Source organism: Plasmopara halstedii (genome assembly GCF_900000015.1).
Source record: "Plasmopara halstedii genome assembly, contig: Scaffold_816, whole genome shotgun sequence".
Classification (NCBI taxonomy): domain Eukaryota; phylum Oomycota; class Peronosporomycetes; order Peronosporales; family Peronosporaceae; genus Plasmopara; species Plasmopara halstedii.
In genome coordinates this window covers 62,229-83,050 of record NW_020187732.1, presented here as the reverse complement: position 1 = coordinate 83,050, position 20,822 = coordinate 62,229, and the positions used below count along the sequence as shown (strand labels likewise).

The 20,822-nt window shown below is 43.1% G+C and overlaps 2 protein-coding genes across 2 annotated transcripts; one reads left to right on the top strand and one right to left on the bottom strand.

Annotated features, from left to right (window-relative positions):
• Positions 1 to 1,526: 1,526 nt before the first annotated feature.
• On the bottom strand, positions 1,527 to 2,292 carry PHALS_13963 (uncharacterized protein; the record flags this gene model as incomplete). Its single annotated transcript, XM_024729682.1, has 2 exons — positions 1,527 to 1,604; positions 1,645 to 2,292. The coding sequence occupies 2 exons, from the start codon at positions 2,290 to 2,292 to the stop codon at positions 1,527 to 1,529; spliced, it is 726 nt and encodes a 241-aa protein (XP_024580035.1).
• Positions 2,293 to 2,496: 204 nt separating this feature from the next.
• Positions 2,497 to 15,339, top strand: PHALS_13962 (axonemal dynein heavy chain; the record flags this gene model as incomplete). The annotated part of the gene is made up of 1 exon (XM_024729681.1): positions 2,497 to 15,339. One exon carries the CDS (start codon positions 2,497 to 2,499, stop codon positions 15,337 to 15,339), a length of 12,843 nt encoding a protein of 4,280 aa, XP_024580034.1.
• Positions 15,340 to 20,822: the final 5,483 nt, after the last annotated feature.

Genomic DNA, 20,822 nt, shown 5'->3' with positions numbered 1-20,822 from the left:
CTTCTCTTCTCTTCTCTTCTCTTCTCTTCTCTTCTCTTCTCTTCTCTTCTCTTCTCTGCAGACATCGGTCGCGTGTTGAGACACCAGCATTCTCTGGATGCAATAATATTGGCAACTTGCCCCGATGGTGGATGAAGAAGGAATGTTACGACGGAGAAGTTATAATGTTGATCTTGTACAGGTATCCGCACTCAGGATAATGTCTGGATAATGCACCGCTACTTTTGGCTCGGTTTGCACACTGTATCGTAACCGATAGAAGCTTTTTTGCGCCGGGCGCAATTAGGTACGATCGTGAATCGCAGCGTCGAGACCAAGTTTGTATGCTAGAAAAATGCCGTAATGGTGATCCGGTACATCAAGAATGTTATTACATCTTTGACTATCCCAGAGACCAACTACGTTATGAACAAGAAGAGGTCTCCGCTTAGCTTTAGCAAAGGGCACAGCTATTGTAAGTGTGTGCACCCCATGTCACACTCGGCGGTTTCATGCGAGCGGCACAAGACACAAAGCGACTAGAATTGAAGTAGCAACTGTCATGCAGTATTATGAGGCTGATTCAAAGACTAACGCTGATGCAAAGCGCACTTTGAAAGCCGAAGGATGGAGAAAGGCAATGCTCATATAAGTATGTGAATGCCCAGGCCGCTATTCGTCAGGTCGAGAAATAAATGTAATTCTTACATCGATGCGTTTCTCAACTTTGTTCGAGATTTTGATCGTCGCTGCGTTAAAGAGATGCGCTTCGTCCGGTCGGTCCTCATGCTGGCAGATTTGTCAACTTAGATGCTGAACTTGCACCAGCTTGTAAAGCTGATAAAGCTTGCGGGGCTTGCGCTAAGTATAGCGACGGGATTACGATCGCGAGACGAAACGTAGGAACAACAGCTTTAAGCATACAATGCGCGATTAAATTGTTGGATCGTAGGACAACCTCGTCTATTTGCGCCTACGATAACGCGACATGACTGCGCCCTGAATGGCGTCGTAACAAAGGCTTAGAGGCAGCACAGAGTAGCGAACAAAGGTCTTTATATTTATCTCTTTTAAACTTGCCTCCTACTGCGCACCTCAACTTCTCAAACACATCACTCTTTCTTCGAAGGAGTAATATGAGAGGAGCATTTATATGCTAGAAAAGAGCGTTTTTCTTGCTTTAAGCATTGCAGAACGCAGTCTGCGAGTAAAAGCAGGGTGCACGACAACCCGTTTCACAAACAATATTTCTTTTGCTCTTATATGGTCAAGCAGTTGCAATCAAAATAGTAGAGCACGAGCAAGGATTGCTCTCGTTTGTGACCACGAAAAGTCGCGCAATGTCCTGCTTCCCTCTTGCAATGCCTGCCTCAGGCTGTTGTACATCTACTACTATTCCTTCACGAGCGAGTGCATCGTGGGTGAAATGTAGTTCACTAAAACTGATCACTACATTAACATCGCGAAAATCAGCCCCTTTTTTCGATTTTTTTACATGGTGCTCAAGAAGTAGTCTATGTACGGATTAACAATCATAAAAATGCTTTCTACTGTTTTTCAAAATATGCAAGCTTCACCCCTTCATTGATAAGTAGCACCTTTCGCTGAAACACTTCCATCTTGATCTGGTATATACAAGCGTCATCACGTCATATTGACAACAACAGCTGCCGCCAATGCAAGACCGGCACCTGTTGCTGCTGCTTGGCCCACCTGTTGATGCTTACGTCGTTGCTGTTCTTGTTTCTGGAGCAAACCATAAAATTGTTTCTCTTTACTCTGCACAAATGCCATGGTACATGGCTTATGCGAGTTACTGATCAATATATGAAGCTCTCTCATTTCAAGATATCGCACGACTCTTCCGTCCACATACCGTAGTTCAAAACTTGAATCGACACCAGCTTCCTTTAATGCACCTTCACACTTTTTCACATGCACAGGTGACGGAGGCGGTGCAAAGACAAATGGAATTCCTGGACAAAGCTCCCGTTCTTGCTTGAGCATCGCCATACGAGACGCAAGATTCGCTTCAGTAATAGGCTCTCCACGCGCTTTTAAAAGAACGTCACCCACGTTCACATCAGGTCGCGAAGAACGCGTTACAATAACCAATCGAGATGTCTCTTCGACGCCTAAAGTCAATCCAAGCGGTTGAGAGCCCCAATGAACCGTGTGTACGGTTGTAGGATTAGGTTCTCGCATAAGTTCAAGCCCAATAGCTTCACCTCCCCATTGAAATCGTACAACCAGGTCATCACTGCCGTCGTTCGATAGGAAACTTGAGCACGTAGACGACGCACGGTTCTCCATCGTCGAATGTATAAGGTCGCAAAAATGGCCCACTGAAGAAGTTAATACTGAAATCAAGTTACACGTACTGGCTTGATTATAATTGGGAAAACACTATTTTAAGTCCAGACAAAAAGGACTTAGTCGTTAAGTTCGAATGTTAAGGGGCGCGACGCTTGACGTATCAGCTTATGTAGCTTGTGATGGATTAAGATTCTCGGAAACATGGCTCAGTCGCCTTCGAATGTGTCGATAAATGTAGAGGATGATCAACAGCCATCGAATTCGTTAAGTCCAAAGCAACAGCTTTTAGCACGTTTTCAACTTCACAAACAACATCGGAAGGACAAAGAGCGACGTGTGCAGCAAACTCGTGCTGCTGTAGTCGCTCGTGCGAATCGCAAAGCTGCAGCGACAGCTTCAATTGAGAAGCAGCATAAAGTTCAAGCTGATTTGACACGGGTGGATCATAATAATCGTCCACATCGGTGGAAATCAGCTGAAGAAATCCTTCGAGAGCACGACATACGAATTCAACAACATAAACTTACAGCTGCAGCTCCTGTGCGTCCATTTCCAGGAAAGTTACGTAATCAACTTATTGATACTAGTGTGGCTCAAAATGCAACAACCTCCACGGATACGATATCTAATGACTTTGATGACGAAACCATTTGGCAACTAGACCAATCTCAATTTCCATTACATGAATTTGATAGTAATGAATACGAAGCATACACGCCATATGAATGGCTTGAGAAAGAGCACAGAGGTGCATCACCGTATTTCTTTCGAAATGAATGGCGTTGGAGGAGTTGTGAGGTGCTTAAGTATAGTGAAAGTCGGGAGCAATATCTTGTGCGATTTTTAGGCTCTGATAAAGAAAAATATGTGCGTCGGATCAATTTACGTTTCGAAAGCGAGTCAATTGTGACATTTGAAAAGCGTATAGCTGCAGCAAGAGCGCGTAGAGATACGGTGAAAGCAATGTTACGATTTGATGCTTTCTTAGCAAGACATGACAACTCGTCGGACTTTCGTGCAATGGATCGAGCAACTTTGGAAAGTATTCATGCTCGAGTTATAGCGGGATTGCCCGAGCGGGTTGCTTTAGTTGACTCAAATCCAACGGCATTTGTACTGAGACAACTCACTGACGCTGCCCTTGAAGATTATATGCGGAGTATGAAAAAGACGGCGTTATTATCGAAAATACGGCAGGATCCAGCTCTTCAAGCACGATTTCGAGGTTTAGATATCACAAAGAAGCCAAGTGAGCGAGAAACTCCCAAGTATGGTAAGGTAGCTGTTCCAGCGCACGAGTTTAGTCGAAATCGACGACGTCTGAGCACCAATCTATTCACGACTTCACCTCAATTACTTGTCATCTTGCGACGAATGTACATGGGCTGGGATAAAACGTTTCAGAAGCTACTTTTGGTACACATTGATTTGGAAAATGCTACTGGAAATCTTGATACATCAGAGGCAGCAACTCTAGCGTCACAAATGCCGTTCCGAGTGCTGGATTTTCAAGCTTTGCAAGCTGCACACAGTAACAAAGTCGCCGGGATTCTACTCACTGACTGGAGACGTGCATTGGTGGAAACTATGATTGATAATTTACAAGATCACTTTGATTTGTTTCTGTCCGACCGAAAAGTGTACGATGGTAGCCGACTCAAACGTATTTTAACAGGACTCGAAGCTCGTCTTTCCGCTCAATTGCGTCAACTTATGCATCGATCGATTGAAGAATGGAAGTGTTTTGTACGACAGTACGCAGAGAGTGGTAGGCACGGAAGAGTGAACGACAAAAACAACAGTCATGAGAATCAGAATGTGACGCTTAAAGGTATTCGAACACACTCACAGCATGCGAAACGAACGTTGTGCCGCTCGTTGTTTAGCGTTCAACTCGTGTTTGTTAGCGGTAAAGTCGTGGTGGAGCCGTCAGCTCAAGATGTGATAACAGCGCTAGTGGGACCGCTCGATGCCATTGCGAGTACAGTGCAAGAAATCGACCGGCTTGATTGCGACATCATGAGCCTCTTAAGTCTCGATCGAAGACCGCTGCTTGACTTAGGTTTTGAAAAAGAAGAGTCAGGTGGTCGTACAGTGTGCGCTGATTGTCTTGATGCTCTCGAAGCGGCAAAAGCAAGCATTCACCAGAATGTTAGCCACGCCATGCAGGCTGCACAAGCGTTGGCTGATCAATTTTCCTCCTTTACAGATTCTGTACATTTCGACACGTCTGCATTCCTCGCAGAGCTGCAGCCGTTGCAACAAGCGGATTTTGAGCTCGTCAAACAAGATCACGAGTTAACAAGACAAGAACACGCGTACTTGCCGCGATTGTGTGGACAAATTCGGCGCTTTCATCATCTCGCGCGTCTTGTGGATGATATTGCGCTTGACTTTGTCACGTTACCACTCGTTTGCGTCAACACGAGTGCTTTGAAACAGCAGCTGAGCGCTCAAGCACTAGCGATACGTGATACGCTTATTTTGAGCTTACTTCGGGATGCTAGAGCGCACAATCTCGCCATCACGGCACGGTACGCAGCGATTTTGGCGCGTATCATGGAGAAGCCAGCAAATGAAGCACAATTGGCTCGATTGAAGCAATATGTCGCCGAAAGTAAAGGCGTTATGGTGGGCATTGAACGTGAAGTTATGCTGGTTCACGAACGGCTGGACGCACTGAATGAATTTTCGTACAAACTCTCAATTGAAGATTTTACGCTTGCTCAGTCTACGAAAGAGTGGCCTCGTAAAGTAACTTTTGCAGCAGAACATTGTGATTCTGCTTTAGAAGGAGATAAGGTGCGGATGATGGATCGTTTAGCGCTTGAAAAGGAAGCGTTTGAAATCGATTTAGAACGTTATGAAAGCGAAGTTAAAGCATTTACACGATACGGCGACATTGAACAAACAGAGAAGTACGTCGAAATGGCTATCACATTGTTTGATGCACTGCAAGACGCACGAACAAAGGCGCTGGACTTTAATGCACGGGAAGCAGTCTTTAGCTTTCCTCCAACCGAGTACACGCCGATACTTATGAAATTGGAAGCAGAATTTGCTCCATACTATAAGTTATGGACGATGAGTGCTGAATTTTCTTCTAGTTGCCAGATGTGGCTGAAGGGATCGTTCTTGGAACTACAAGGCAAAACAATCGAGGCGCAAGTGACTGAGTGGTGGAAAACTTCGTACAAGCTGAGTAAAGCTCTTGTCGATGACGCGCCGGAATCAGCGGAAGTGGCTTTGATTTTACGTGAACGCACAGAAGCTTTTAAAGCGTACTTACCTGTGATTCAGTCGCTCGCGAGTCCAGCACTACAAGAACGACACTGGGACAATATTCGACGTACCGTTGGTTTTAATGAATCGGAAGAAGACTTAACACTACAATTTTTACTTGATCATCATATCATGCAACACTTAGAGACAACTCAAGAGATTGGAACTTTTGCAGAGAAAGAATACGCACTGCAAAAGAATTTAAGCGGCATGATGGCAGAGTGGGAATCTATTGCGTTTGAGACTGTAGCGTACCGCGAGACGGGCACATACTTGTTGCGCAACACTGATGATTTGGTGGCTCTTTTGGATGATCATTTGGTCAAGACGCAGACAATGCGTGGATCGCCGTACATTAAAAGTATTGATAAAGATTGTAAAGCGTGGGAAAAGAAATTGCAGTACTCCCAGCAATTGTTAGACGAATGGATGGCCTGTCAACGGACATGGTTGTACCTTGAAGCGATCTTTAATTCCGACGATATCATGCGGCAAATGCCTACGGAAGCTCGTCGATTTGCTAGTGTCGATGCGTTATGGCGGAAAACAATGGATGAAACGGTGAGTGACCCGACATTTCTTTCTGTTGTTGCAATGGATCAATTGCTCGCCAAGTTTCAACGGGCAAACGAAAAGCTAGACGAGATCCAGAAAGGATTAAATGATTATCTTGAAATGAAGAGACTTCACTTTCCACGCTTTTTCTTCCTTTCGAACGATGAATTGCTAGAAATTCTTTCTCAGACGAAAGAACCACGAGCTGTCCAGCCACATTTAGGCAAATGTTTTGAGGGGATTTACAACGTTACATTCCAGGACAAACCATTAGTGATTACTGAAATGCGATCCGCAGAAGGAGAAATTGTACCATTAAAACACGCTGTTAGCCCAGAAAGCCAGACGAATAAAGGGAATGTAGAGATGTGGCTGCTTGAGGTTGAACAGAGTCAATGGGATACGATCCGAGACCACACGGAGCGATCCATTGGTGCGTATCTATTGGATGAACGCGAGACGTGGATACTTCAGTGGCCTGCACAAGTCGTGCTTGCTGTCTCGCAAGTTTATTGGACACAAGACGTGACGCGCGCGCTCAATGCTGGAAATGGAAGCAAGGGCATTCAAGCGTACTTACAACAGTTAAATACTCAATTGGAGATGATTGTGATGCTTGTTCGTGGTCAATTGACGAAATTAGAGCGTACAACAATCGGAGCACTTGTTGTGATTGATGTCCATGCACGCGATACAATATCTCACATGATTGAAAAGGAAGTCGAGAGTGATCAAGACTTTGAGTGGATCTCCCAGCTTCGATATTACTGGACAGAGAGTGGAAAGAATGGCAATCAATTGGACTTGCAAGCACGAATTGTGAACGCTCGTGTTCAGTACGGCTATGAGTACCTTGGAAATACGATGCGGCTGGTGATTACGCCACTTACTGATCGATGTTATCGTACAATGATGGGGGCTGTAGATTTAATGTATGGCGGTGCACCTGAAGGACCAGCCGGGACGGGCAAGACAGAGACGGTGAAGGATTTAAGTAAAGCAATCGCAATTCAGTGCGTCGTTTTCAATTGTTCAGACGGGTTAGACTATTTGGCTATGGCAAAGTTCTTTAAGGGTCTAGCTGGATGTGGTTCGTGGTGTTGTTTCGATGAATTTAATCGCATTAACATCGAAGTCTTGTCGGTCATTGCGCAGCAGATTTTGACGATTAATGAAGGCAAGAAAGCAGGCGCAGACAAGTTTCTTTTTGAGGGCACAATGATTAAATTAAACACAAGTGCCAACGTCTTTATTACGATGAATCCAGGTTATGCTGGTCGTGCCGAATTGCCGGATAATCTTAAAGCTTTATTCCGTCCATGTGCGATGATGGTACCGGATTACGCTTTGATTTCCGAGATCCGACTATACTCCTTCGGTTTTGCACAAGCTCGGAGTAATGCTCGTAAACTCACGCAAGTCCTACAGCTGGCATCTGAACAACTGTCGTCTCAAAAACACTACGACTATGGTATGCGTGCAGTCAACTCGATTCTTGTAGCTACTGGTGCCTTGCGCCAGCAATTGGGCAACGATCCATTCTGGACCGAAGATAAAATTGTTCTGCGTTCAGTACAGGATGTTAACCTTCCCAAGTTTACGTCAGATGACTTGCCTTTGTTCCGAGGCATCACGTCAGATCTTTTTCCTGGTGTCTTATTACCTCTTCCTGACCATGGGACACTGCTTCGTCACATTGATGAAACGTGTAGTCGAGGCATTTCGATCATACCAGAAGTGAACATTCCACTGGAGTGCAAACCAGAGTTTAAGCTCAAAGTCGTACAGTTTTACGAGACCGTTCAGGTACGTCACGGACTCATGATCGTCGGCACGACCGGGTCTGGCAAAACGTGCGTCGTCCATACGCTCGCGACAGCATTGACCTCGTGTTGTTTAGAGGAGATGGAAACTGTTGGCACATGTACGATGTATCAGCGCGTGCATATTCATACAATGAACCCCAAAGCTATCACAAGTGGTCAATTATACGGAAACTTTGACGAAAATACGCATGAATGGTCAGACGGAGTGCTTGCGTGTACGTACCGAGCGTGTGCGCGTGATTTGAGCTCAGAGTTGCAGTGGGTTATGTTTGATGGACCGGTTGATGCCGTCTGGATTGAAAATATGAACACGGTGCTAGACGACAATAAAAAACTTTGTTTGATGAGTGGGGAGATTGTCAAGATGACTGATCGGATGCGTATGGTATTTGAGACGGATGATCTAGAAGAAGCCTCACCTGCTACTGTTTCACGGGTTGGCATGGTTTTTTTGGAAGCCAAAGTACTGGGCTGGGACGTGCTAGTACGCACGTGGCTACGCACGCGTTTACCGGTCGCATTTGTGTCGTACAAAGAGTTTTTAGAGGAGTCTTTTCAATGGCTTATACCTCCAATGCTATATTTTGTCGATAAACACTGTACAGTACCGACGCCAGTCACGTTTCTTGAGCATACGGCGTCCTTGTTGCGATTATTTGAATGCGCTTTGAAAGATGGATTTCCAGACGTTGTTGTAGAAAGCTTGGCAGGAGCTGGAGCTGCTACTTCAATCGGTATAGAAGCTGAAGGTACACTTGAGTGTATATTGATCAAGGCCGTGATCTGGTCTATCGGTGCATGCGTTAACACGAAATCACGCCGCGAATTTGACCGATATTTGCGCGACTTCCTCTCGGCAGAGCTGACAAAGGCAATTGCCATGTCTAACAATAAAGAGATTGAAGACAAGATACGTGATTCTGATTCTTTGAAGTATTTTGAGGATTTTGTAGCCAAATCACCTTCATACGTTCTTAAACCGGATCGAGCAGCAATGCGTCCATTTCCTAACGAGGGATTAGTGTACGACTATCGCTTTGATGTACGACGTAATGTGTGGGTCAACTGGATGGAAGCTGTGGGTGCAGATGCTTTCGAGATCCCACACGATTCCCAGTTCACGCAAATTTTGGTACCAACAATCGACTCGGAGCGCACTGCATGGCTCTTAGACACTTTCGTACGCCACCGTTTTCATGTCTTATGTACGGGAGATACCGGCACCGGTAAGTCTGTGTCAATCAAGAAAAAGGTTTTAAGTGGCTTGAATGCACCTGGTGAGACGGGTGAATTTGCGTCTTCTATCATTTTAAACTTCTCAGCTCAAACTAGTGCAAATCAAACGCAAGATTTGATCGAAGCAAAGTTAGAGAAACGACGTAAAGGCGTTTTGGGACCTCCTGTCGGACAGAGCTGCGTGATCTTCGTTGATGACCTCAATATGCCTGCGAAAGAGACGTACGGAGCACAGCCACCGATTGAACTATTGCGTCAATGGATGGGTCATGGTGGATGGTACAATCGTAAGGATAATTCGTTTACGCAGCTCGTAGATCTTCAATTTCTTGCTGCTATGGGACCACCTGGTGGAGGTCGTACGCGAATAACTCAACGATATGTACGATACTTTAACCTCATCAACTTTGTTCCGTTCGACGACGACTCGCTTCGTACAATTTTTACAAAAATCACTGACTGGTTCTTACGAACGTTTGCACACTCATTAAAACAGCTTGGAAAGGCCGTTGTGAATGCCACTATTGACATTTACAATTCTATTTCTCAAGTCTTGTTACCGACGCCAGCCAAATCGCATTATACTTTTAATTTACGAGATCTATCCAAAGTGTTTCAAGGAATTGCTCAAGCTTCAAGTGATACAATTCAAGATCATAATGCCTTTGTTCGATTATGGATGCATGAATGTCTTCGTGTTTTTTCCGACCGTTTAATTGATGAGAAAGATCGACTTTGGTTTGCAGAAAACGTTGAGAAAACGGCTCACTCGTATTTTGAATTGCAAGATACAGCTACGACTGTACGCAGTCTGAATGCACCATTAATTTACGGGAACTTTGGTACAGTGGGAAAGAATGGTGTGAAAAAGTATACCGAGCTACAAAATCAAGGCCAGTTACAGAATGTGATGCAGAATTATTTAGATGATTACAATCAAATGAGTGCAGCTCCAATGCGACTTGTATTGTTTCAAAATGCTATCGAGCATATTGCACGTATCTCACGTATTATCCATCAGCCTTTAGGTAATGCACTACTTGTTGGTGTCGGTGGAAGTGGTCGCAAGAGTCTCACGACACTAGCTGTGTTTATGGCGGATTTTAAATTGTTTCAGATTGAAATTTCGAAATCCTATTCTAAAACGGAATGGCGGAATGATCTTAAGAAAGTGTGTCAATTGAGTGGATTGTATAATCAATCAACTGTCTTTTTGTTTTCTGACACGCAGATTGTGGAAGAAACTTATTTGGAAGATATCAATGGACTGTTAAACACTGGAGAAGTCGCTAATTTATGGACGAATGATGAACTTGCTCAAATGAATGAAGCACTCGAATCTGCAGCTACTGCAGCTGGTGTGAATGGTGGAAATAGTACCGAGCTGTATAATTTTTTTCTTAGTCGTTGTCGTACAAATTTGCACATTGTGTTAGCTTTATCTCCAATCGGTGAAGCTTTTCGTCGTCGCTTACGAATGTTTCCATCGTTAGTGAATTGTTGTACGATTGATTGGTTTACAGAGTGGCCAGAAGAAGCGCTACGATCTGTTGCGAATTCTTTTCTTATTGATCTCGAACTTTCAAGTCAGATTAAACATGGCATTGTTAATGTTTGTGTTGCAATGCAAGAGAGTATAAGTGATTTAAGTCGTGACTTTTTGCAGTCTTTGCGTCGATATTACTACGTTACTCCGACGTCATATCTCGAGTTACTCAATACGTTTAAGAAATTATTAAATACCAAACGCGTTGACATTATGACGATGAAACAGCGGTATGATAACGGATTAACAAAGCTCATGGAAACTGCTGAACAAGTGGAGAAGATGCAGATTGAATTGGAAGCTTTACAGCCATTACTGAAAGTTGCGACTATTGAAACGGATGCGTTGTTAGTGACAATTTCACGAGAACAAAAGGAAGCGAATGCAACCAAAGATGTTGTCAAGGCTGAAGAAACACTTTGTAATGATCAAGCAGCCGAAGCGAATGGGATTAAAGAAAGCTGTGAAGCGGAACTGGCAGAAGCCATTCCAGCATTGGAAAATGCCGTGAAAGCTTTGCAAACGTTAACGAAAGGCGATATTACAGAAATCAAAGCAATGAAAAAGCCGCCGGATGGTGTGAAACTTGTGATGGAAGCCGTTTGTATTATGATGCGAGTGCCACCAGTTAAGATCAAAGATCCAGCGGGAGGTACGAAGAAAGTCGACGATTACTGGGCGCCAGCTCAAAAAACGTTGCTTGGAGACACGAGATTTTTACAAAATTTACTAGAATATGATAAGGATAATATTCCCGTTGAAGCAATGGAAAAAGTGCGACCTTATGCTTTGAATCCCGATTTCCAAGCGGAGAAAATTCGGAAAGCATCGGTCGCTGCTTCTGGACTTTGTAGTTGGGTACATGCGATGGTTGTGTACGACCGTGTGGCTAAAATTGTGGCACCGAAACGTGAAGCATTAAAAGCGGCGACATTGGCGCTTGAGAAAGCTCAGAGTGAATTAAAGATCAAACAGGATGCACTTGAATTAGTACTGGACAAAGTTGCACGACTGGAAGAAAATTTAGCTGCTGCATACAAGAAAAAGAGCGATTTGGAGGCACAAGTAGACGATTGTTCGACGAAGTTAACAAGAGCAACGCAGCTTATTGGTGGATTAGGAGGCGAGAAGGCGCGATGGTTTGATATGTCGGCACGACTACAGATTGTATACGATAACGTGGTGGGAGATATCATGCTAGCGTCAGGTGTCATTGCGTACCTTGGAGCATTTACTAGCGTGTATCGTGATCGTTCAGTACGACAATGGTGTACCGAACTTACAAAACAATCGCTAGCATGCTCCAAAACGTTTACATTAACAGAGACACTTGGAGATGCGGTACAAATTCGGGAATGGACGATTGCAAAGCTTCCTAATGATTCGTTTTCGATTGAGAATGCTATTATGTTGCAACGTAGTAATCGATGGCCATTGATGATTGATCCACAAGGACAAGCGAATCGATGGGTGAAAAACATGGAGGAAAGCAATAGTTTAAAAGTAATCAAACAGTCTCAAGCAGGTTTTGTACGGACACTTGAAAATTCTGTTATGATTGGAGCTGCGCTCTTGATTGAAAATGTTCCGGAAGAGATTGATCCAATGCTTGAACCAATTTTACTAAAACAAATTGTCAAGACTGGTAGTGTAGCAACTATCCGTTTAGGAGACAATACGGTTGAATACGATGAAAGTTTTCGATTGTATCTGACGACTAAATTACGAAATCCACATTATCCTCCCGAGACATGTGTCAAAGTGAATTTGCTTAATTTTATGGCGACTGAAGAAGGACTACAGGATCAAATGCTTGGGATTGTCGTTGCAAAGGAAGAACCGGTTTTGGAACAACAGCGAGAACAATTAGTGTTGGAGGATGCAGCGAATAAAAAGACGTTGAAAGAGATCGAAGATCAGATTCTGTACTTACTCCAAACGGCTAAAGGGAACATTCTCGACGATGAACGATTGATTGAAACATTAAATGCTTCCAAACTAACTGCAAACAAGATTCAAGATAAAGTTCGCGAAGCAGCTAAAACTCAACATTTGATTGCCGAGAAACGACAAGGATACTTACCAGTGGCATTTCGAGCATCTCAACTCTTTTTTTCAATTGCAGATCTTATTGTCATTGATCCCATGTACCAATACGCCCTCGAGTGGTTTATTAATCTCTTTATCTTTTCAATCAGTCGAGCTGAGAGGTCAGGAATCTTAACAACGCGTCTCAATCATCTCAATGACGCATTTACATTCATTTTATATCAAAATGTCTGTCGTTCATTGTTTGAAAAAGATAAATTGCTCTTTGCTTTTTTAGTCACAATTAAAATCTTGGTAGGAAATGGAACGATTGACACAATGGAGTTACGCTACTTTTTCACTGGAAATACCCAAATGGAAGTAGCAAAACGTAATCCTCTGCATTCTAGTTCATGGCTTCATGAGAAATTATGGGCAAATATTATTGGATTAGATGCTTTACCATCCTTTTCAGGCTTTAGTGACACTTTCGTGACGGAATTAAGTGTTTGGGAAAGTGTTTACAACTCTAGTGATCCTGCAGAAACGTTAGCAACTCTTTCAAGTGTTGCATCGTTTGACGCGTTCCAGCGTCTTCTTGTGCTTCGGTGTTTACGCCCCGATAAAGTCATTCCAGCAATAATGTCGTTTGTTGCTTTCGAAATGGGACAGCGATTTATTGAACCTCAACCATTTGATCTGAAAGCTGGTTATGACGATTCAACATGTTCAACACCGTTGATTTTTGTACTAACGCCCGGTGCTGATCCAATGTCTGAATTGTTAAAATTAGCAGCGGAGTTAAATTTTCAGAAGAAGTTTGTCGCCATTTCACTTGGTCAAGGTCAAGGACCTTTGGCTGAAAATGCTATTGCTGAAGCGATTGATAATGGCACATGGGTCTGTTTACAGAATTGTCACTTGTCACTGAGTTGGCTCCCAACGTTGGAGAAAATTTGTGAAGAAATCACTCCAGATCGTGTTCATGCAAGTTTCCGATTGTGGCTTACAAGTGAACCTACACCTGCTTTTCCATCGTATATTCTTCAACATGGCGTGAAAATGACGAATGAACCTCCAAAGGGAATGCGTGCGAATCTGAAAGGTTCATACTTGACAATTGATGATCAATGGATTGCAACTTGTTCTCGACCTCTTGAGTTAAAAAAACTCTTGTTTGGACTTTGTTTCTTTCACGCTGTCGTACGCGAACGAACCAAATTTGGACCTTTGGGATGGAACATTCGCTACGTTTTTTCGTCCTCAGATCTCGCCATTTCAAAAGATCAACTTAAACTTTCGTTGAATGAACTTCAGCCAGGTGATCCAATTCCGTACGCTGCTTTAGCCTATTTAGCTGGAGAATGTAATTATGGTGGTCGAGTCACGGACGATAAAGATCGACGATGTCTCAATACAATCCTTTCGGATTTCTACACGCCGGAAATTTTGTCAGATACTTACACATTTTCACCTTCGGGTATCTACTACGCACCACCAGCAACCAACTCATTGTCGGTATTTCTAAGCTACATCGACCAATTGCCATTAAATGAAGGACCGGAAGTCTTTGGATTGCATGATAATGCCAATATTTCGACTGCAATTTCAGAAACGACTTTACTTTTGGAATCCGCTTTGTCACTTCAACCACGAGGAGCATCGGGAGCTCATGCTGCTCAATCGTGGGACGAAATTATTGCTGAAACTGCTCGTGATATTGCATCAAAACTCCCTCCTCTTTTCGATTTGGAAAAAGCAGAGCTAGCGTTTCCAGTGTCTTATTCCGAATCTATGAATACTGTTTTAACCCAGGAGTTAGGACGATTTAATCGATTGTTGGCTTTATTGCATACGACATTAGCAGAGTTACAAAAAGCTATTAAAGGACTTGTTGTCATGTCTGCTGAGCTTGAAGCAATGGGTAATAGTATAGTTAATGGCCACGTACCAGCTCGATGGTCGGCAGTTGCGTATCCATCTCTTAAACCTTTAGGAAGCTGGGTCACGGATTTCTTGGCACGTTTAAGCTTTTTACAAAATTGGGTGACACTTGGCAAAGCTCCACGAGTCTTTTGGTTGTCGGGATTCTTTTTTACACAAGCGTTTATCACAGGCACACAACAAAACTACGCACGAAAACATAAATTACCAATTGATCAGATAGGTTACGATACAATTGTTCTTTCTCAATCATCGTCGGACCTGACACAAGCTGCAGAGGACGGGGCATACGTTGATGGATTATTTCTTGAAGGTGCGCGATGGGATGGCGAATACCACGCTCTTGTCGAGTCAAGACCTCGAGAATTGTATGTTAGCTTTCCAATATTGCACTTGTTACCAAAAGCTCGTGATCAGATTGAACCAATTCAAGACACGGATCCGAAAGGGACAGCGCACGTGTATCTTTGTCCAGTGTACAAAACTTCAAAGCGTCAAGGCACATTGTCAACAACTGGTCACTCAACGAATTTTGTCATGTCAGTGAGATTGCCAATGAGTGTTGAGCATCGACAGAAACATTGGATTAGACGTGGTGTTGCCTTACTTACTCAACTCGGCACTTGAATGGGAACGTTCCGGAGATTAAGGTTATATCCTTAATTTTTTTATGAAGCTCGTGACGGGAAAAGTGATTTGATGCTGCTCACCATAAAACTGCTTAGCGATCCACCGAAAGAAGCATCATGGCTAGCAACTTGAAAGTTTCTCATTTTGAGATTTTATCGATTGTGTGATGTAGGCTATTTATTGGCTGAGCAAATGCTTCGATAGGGATGAAAGTACTAGAACATCTTGATCTGTGAATACTGATTGGGACTTGAGCTGTTCAGTTTTCGTTCATTCTACTACTAGAATGGACAAGCCGAATCCTGATCTGGTTCAACTGAAAAGATTGACTACATAAGAATGCCATCTATGAACTAAACAAAGCCACATTTGAAAAGGGTATCTCTGATATGATATGATTACATCAGTTCGATATAGAAACTGGACGAATGTTTCGTGATGAGATTTCCTTTTGTGATACCAAGAAGCAGAGATTTGACATGTTTCATGGATTTTGATAATCCTATAATTACAGCTCTAAAGCTCCGTGACGGTCTCAGAGCTATCCACCTCAAGCGTTGTAAAGCTTACTAAAAGATAAAAAACACAGTAGGCGGTCAGAAAAATACTAGATAGATTGTTTGTTTACAGCTTGAAAAACTTCCATATGAGCCTTACTAGTTCCATACATTGTACACTTGATACAACAAGGATCCATCCAATAAGCTAAAAACAGAGAGGGCGCAACAACGTGCAACGGCGCACTTCAATGAAGCGGTATCTAAGTTCATTGCCTCTTTCCTTCCAACGGCATTTTGCATCTCAACACAAGTTGAATCTTACTCGTACGCTGTACCTACCATGATGTCAATTGGAGCTGCCAACATCGTGAGATGCGCTAATTCATAATCGGACGACACAAAAACGCGCCCGCTACAATATGCATGAAATGATAGTCTCCAACACTATGAAGCTGCACATGACGACGAGCCACGGGTTGTGGTTCCCACAACGATGATTTGAAATGCAATATAGTGTACGAGATGTAAGATACGCCGATGGCCGGTCACTTTGGCTGTGGGAAGACCACCGGTCCTAAACATATTCCGATGATTTTATAGGAAAGCTCAAGGTAGAGTGGTGGTCACTGGAAAAGGATACAGTCAATGCTTTTCGAATATTACTCTATCGCCATGAATGCAGGCGTCTGTCACGGCTAAAGACGCTATTTTCCGCTGACTGATGAGCGATAGCAATTCCACCGGATGAAGGTGAATTGCGTGTGTCACGTGACAGCAACAAACACGAAAGTGGCACCCAATGGAACGCTGGGGAACAATGCGGCTTCGTCACCCTGAGTTTGTCATTGTTCTGTCTTTGACTCCTCAACACACTTGCCCAAAAGGCATTATAAACTCCCACAAATTCTCGGAATCGGGGTATCCCCGCCACTTCACAAGATAATGGGTTTGATCCTGGTGACGACGTCGGCCCGCAAGACATTTCGCGTGATTGTGGAACCACTATTCTCGTCAAGAAGTGTCGGTGGCGGACGATAACGACTGTGCTGATCCGTGTCGCCATTGTAACCAAATACGTGACTGTCTATGACTCTTCAAACATCAAAGCACATTTTTTGGCTCCTTGCTTGATCAGAGATATACGAATTTTCTTCGTTTAAGTGCTGTTGTGTCTTGTATTGTTTGGATGCCTAAGCGATCATGCCAAAGCTCCCAGTGAGAGTCAGCCCTGCTATACTCAAATTATCATTTTTTCTGACTGCTCACTGTATAGCATGTACGCTCTCTCAGCTCTTGTAATTCGATGCAATATTTTGATCTTAACTTCAGGCAACACGTGACGAGCGCAAATTTCGCATTGCTCAAGGACATTATACAGAAACTATTACCAAGTCTTGGAAACCCCGGTATGCATATTTTTTCCCACCCAAATCGGTCATTCTACCGTGTCATCTTCTCTGTCATCTACAATCATTATTTTGATGCTTGATAAAAGCTCTCGGGACTCACCAGTGCGGGGTCATGTCGGGTGTAGCGCCACTGTCGATAAGACATCCTGTTGATCATCCTTCGCCCATTGCAAATACGGCCTCATCGCTGCTGTTCCAATATCTAGCTGAGCGAATTCACTCCATGTGACCAAGCTAAATGCAATTTATACACATGCCTTATAATCTGCCACTGTCGCCACCTTCCCACTCGTGGTTTCGTTCACCTTTGGATTCTTTCAGCATTCCTATTTACGCAAAGTATTTCTCCGTACGTTATCTGTGAGCTTGTCTGATATTTGAGCAGCTTTTTTCGCTGCTATCAGCGTAATGTCTTTACATTTCATAAAATATATGTGGTAAATCATACTTCGACGGCGGACTGCTGAGAAGTACAGCCAGCTGACACAACTCATGAACCGGCTTTTTGCCTGTCGGGATTCTTACAATCAGCTCTGTAAAAGAGTCCAGTTGCTACGTCACAAAAGTACCACTCTCCGCCTTGAGGTAGCGAAAAAAACTGAATGGCAAAGCGAGTGTGAAACTACTGTAGTATCTCCATTACCTACGTTGCGCTTTTGACCGAGCGTATGTTGGTCTGATACTGAATCTCAACGCCTTGCACAATAACAAGCATTGCATATGCGTGGTTGACAAAGCTCGTGATATCGCTTTTGTCCTTGATGGTCATGGCGTATTCCAGTGGACCCTATCTCTTCGAATCTATTCCCATAATGATCTTCCAGCGGTATATTGACTTCTTCGCCATAATGGGCACAACTATCGCTGTAAAGAAAGCCTTAAATGCGGCCTTTAAGATGTCAACTAGTTGTAAAACACCGAAGTGAATTTTTATTTAGGACCTGAGTTTGGAACCATGTGCTTATTTAAAACCTACCAAATGTAATCTGAGGCCAATGATCAACAAACTTCAATTTTATATATCCATAATAATGACATTGGTTGTGAGCTCTCTTGTAATCAGTGTGACGTCATCAGTGTTCCAGAACATATACTGAGATCGGTATCTTAACTATTTTCTTCAGCGGCACACCGACACTAAGTCGTGGTTGATGTGATTAGAACCTATATTACGCCATCCATTTGTCCGTATCGTAGGCTTCTCTTTGGTAATGCGAACAGCCCTCACTTCGCTGCAAAATAACGAACGGACGAGTTTTCAGTGCCCCATCAAAAAATTTCTTTACATGAATCAATATCAAATGTAAAAAGTAAGAGAGAAAATAATGTTAATAGACTAAAATATTTGTAACTTTTTGTAAACATTAATTGAAGGCAAGCATAAATTTTTGTGAGAATCCACATTCAATAAACAATTGATAAGCTTAAAAACCTTAAGTTGCGAGAGAGCAATGATCCCCAAACGAATTTATATCATATAGTCAGACCACACGAAGACGACGACGCAAGACTATCGCCTTAGATTTGTATACAGTATCGTACCATTTACTCCCGCTGGCTGTCAAAATTTTGGCCTTAGTTTTGGAGGTCGTTTAGCGTAGAGCAGACGCTGAAACGACACCATAGTGGTGAATAGGTGAAGAATTGCAACGACTCACAGTACCTAATCACAGTTAACATTCACATTCACACTAAATCTACAATTCGCAATTTTGTTTCATTAGAATTTTGCTGCCGAGAAAACTCTCGTTTCAGGTATACACAACAAAGTGAAAAATTAAGGATGCAAGGACATATCGGGCAGCTGAATTGAACTATGAGTCGTTTAATCTCCTTGGCGTGCTCTAATATGTAACTCATAACACAGTTATCACGGAACAAACTTTCGTAGTGTCCAGCGGCACAAGATGCTCACCACAGATCTTTAGCGTCGTTTCGACATGATAAAGCAATCTAATAAGCTTGGAATACATGCAAATACTCCAGCGCTACGTTTATTTGACTCTCACTCGAGTTAACGAAGCATCTAATGAATCGTTGCCTCACAAATTTATACCTGACTTTCAGATGGTAATGTCAATATCCATAAGTTAAGCCAACATCGTTTCTGACTTACCGCTTCACCACATTTATGACTAATTCATCGTTCATTTCGACAATAGGGTCTCTGAGGCTCACCTCACCTCAACCAAAGTGACGTCACCTTAACTCCACAATCTAACACAATATTTGCAGTTTCAAATTTGTAACGGATCAAACAAATCTGGCAAAGAACTTTGAAGTAATTGTGGGCAATCGTGTGACCACCGAGTAAGGAACGGCATTTCGGTATAATGCCGCTGTTCGTTCTCATGGGATATGACTTGGAAACTTGAGCAATGTATGTCGCTGTTGGCAAAAGAAGTGAAAGTCAGTACTACCAAGTTGCAGTTCGTTTGGGTTTGTAGCATATGAGACGAATTTTGGAATCTGCTTACACATCGTATAAAACCTAGTACACGATTAATATGAATGAAGATATAAAAATTAAGCTGTCACTGGATTGGATAAAATGAATGAGTTAATGTACATTGTTTCACAGTCGCGCCATATTGAATACAATAAACTCTGCAGCGCTTCGACCCGTGATTGCTGTGACACAGAAATAAAACGAGCAATCTAAGAAAACGGATTGCTTTATGCGCTCACAACACAGATTGACACAAATTTCGAAGCGGGTGTAATAGCTTAACCTTACGGCACAGCTAAACGCTAGAGAAAAAAGGCTACCATGATGATGAAAAATGAGTTTATAGCCGCGAAAAAAGCCTGATAGCAAGCACTTGGCTTAAGCTTCGTTTAAGATCTTTGTCTTGACGATGCGGTTAGCGTCGCGCTGCCTTGTCATGATGCTTGATTTGGCCTACAACAATAAGTTGTGACAAGTGAAACAATCGTATTTTTTCCGAGCGTGTTCATTCCAATTACTTGTGAACCACAGTAAAGGCGATTTGCGGGGAAGGGAACTCATTTTGCCTCGCTTCAAACAGCTTCCGCGCTGGTAACAATAGAAAACTTATGGCTAGCTCAACGTAGCGTTGCTTGAGGTAAATTTCGCGCTCAAGACCCAGAGCATTGACCTGTCTACATATTCGCCGCGCGTCGCGCACGAGGAAGCATTCGCTCTTAAGGTCTGTGTTGAAAACGCACAGAGTATGCAACTCGGCGAGAACCTGTCTAATCACTAGTTAATCTTTATTTAAGAGTGGCATACATTTTCCAGCTGGTACCAAAAGTATCTATATGCATTCTGTCATGATAAAAGCATGTGTACAGTCTAGCATGAGACTTACAGTCGACTTGTTCCACGGGCCTCTTCTCAATTAAATTCCATCGTGATCATTCGTACTGAGTACTAGACAAGATACTTCATCATGTTCCTCCAGCTTGTAGCTTATATAGTTTGCTTTTTTAAGTCCGAGAGACAACAGTGCAATACGCTCATACATCATAATAGAATTCACATCCCGTCACGCCGTCCGCGACCTAAATGAGATCCTGACTAAGGTCACCACCACGACGTCTTCTTACA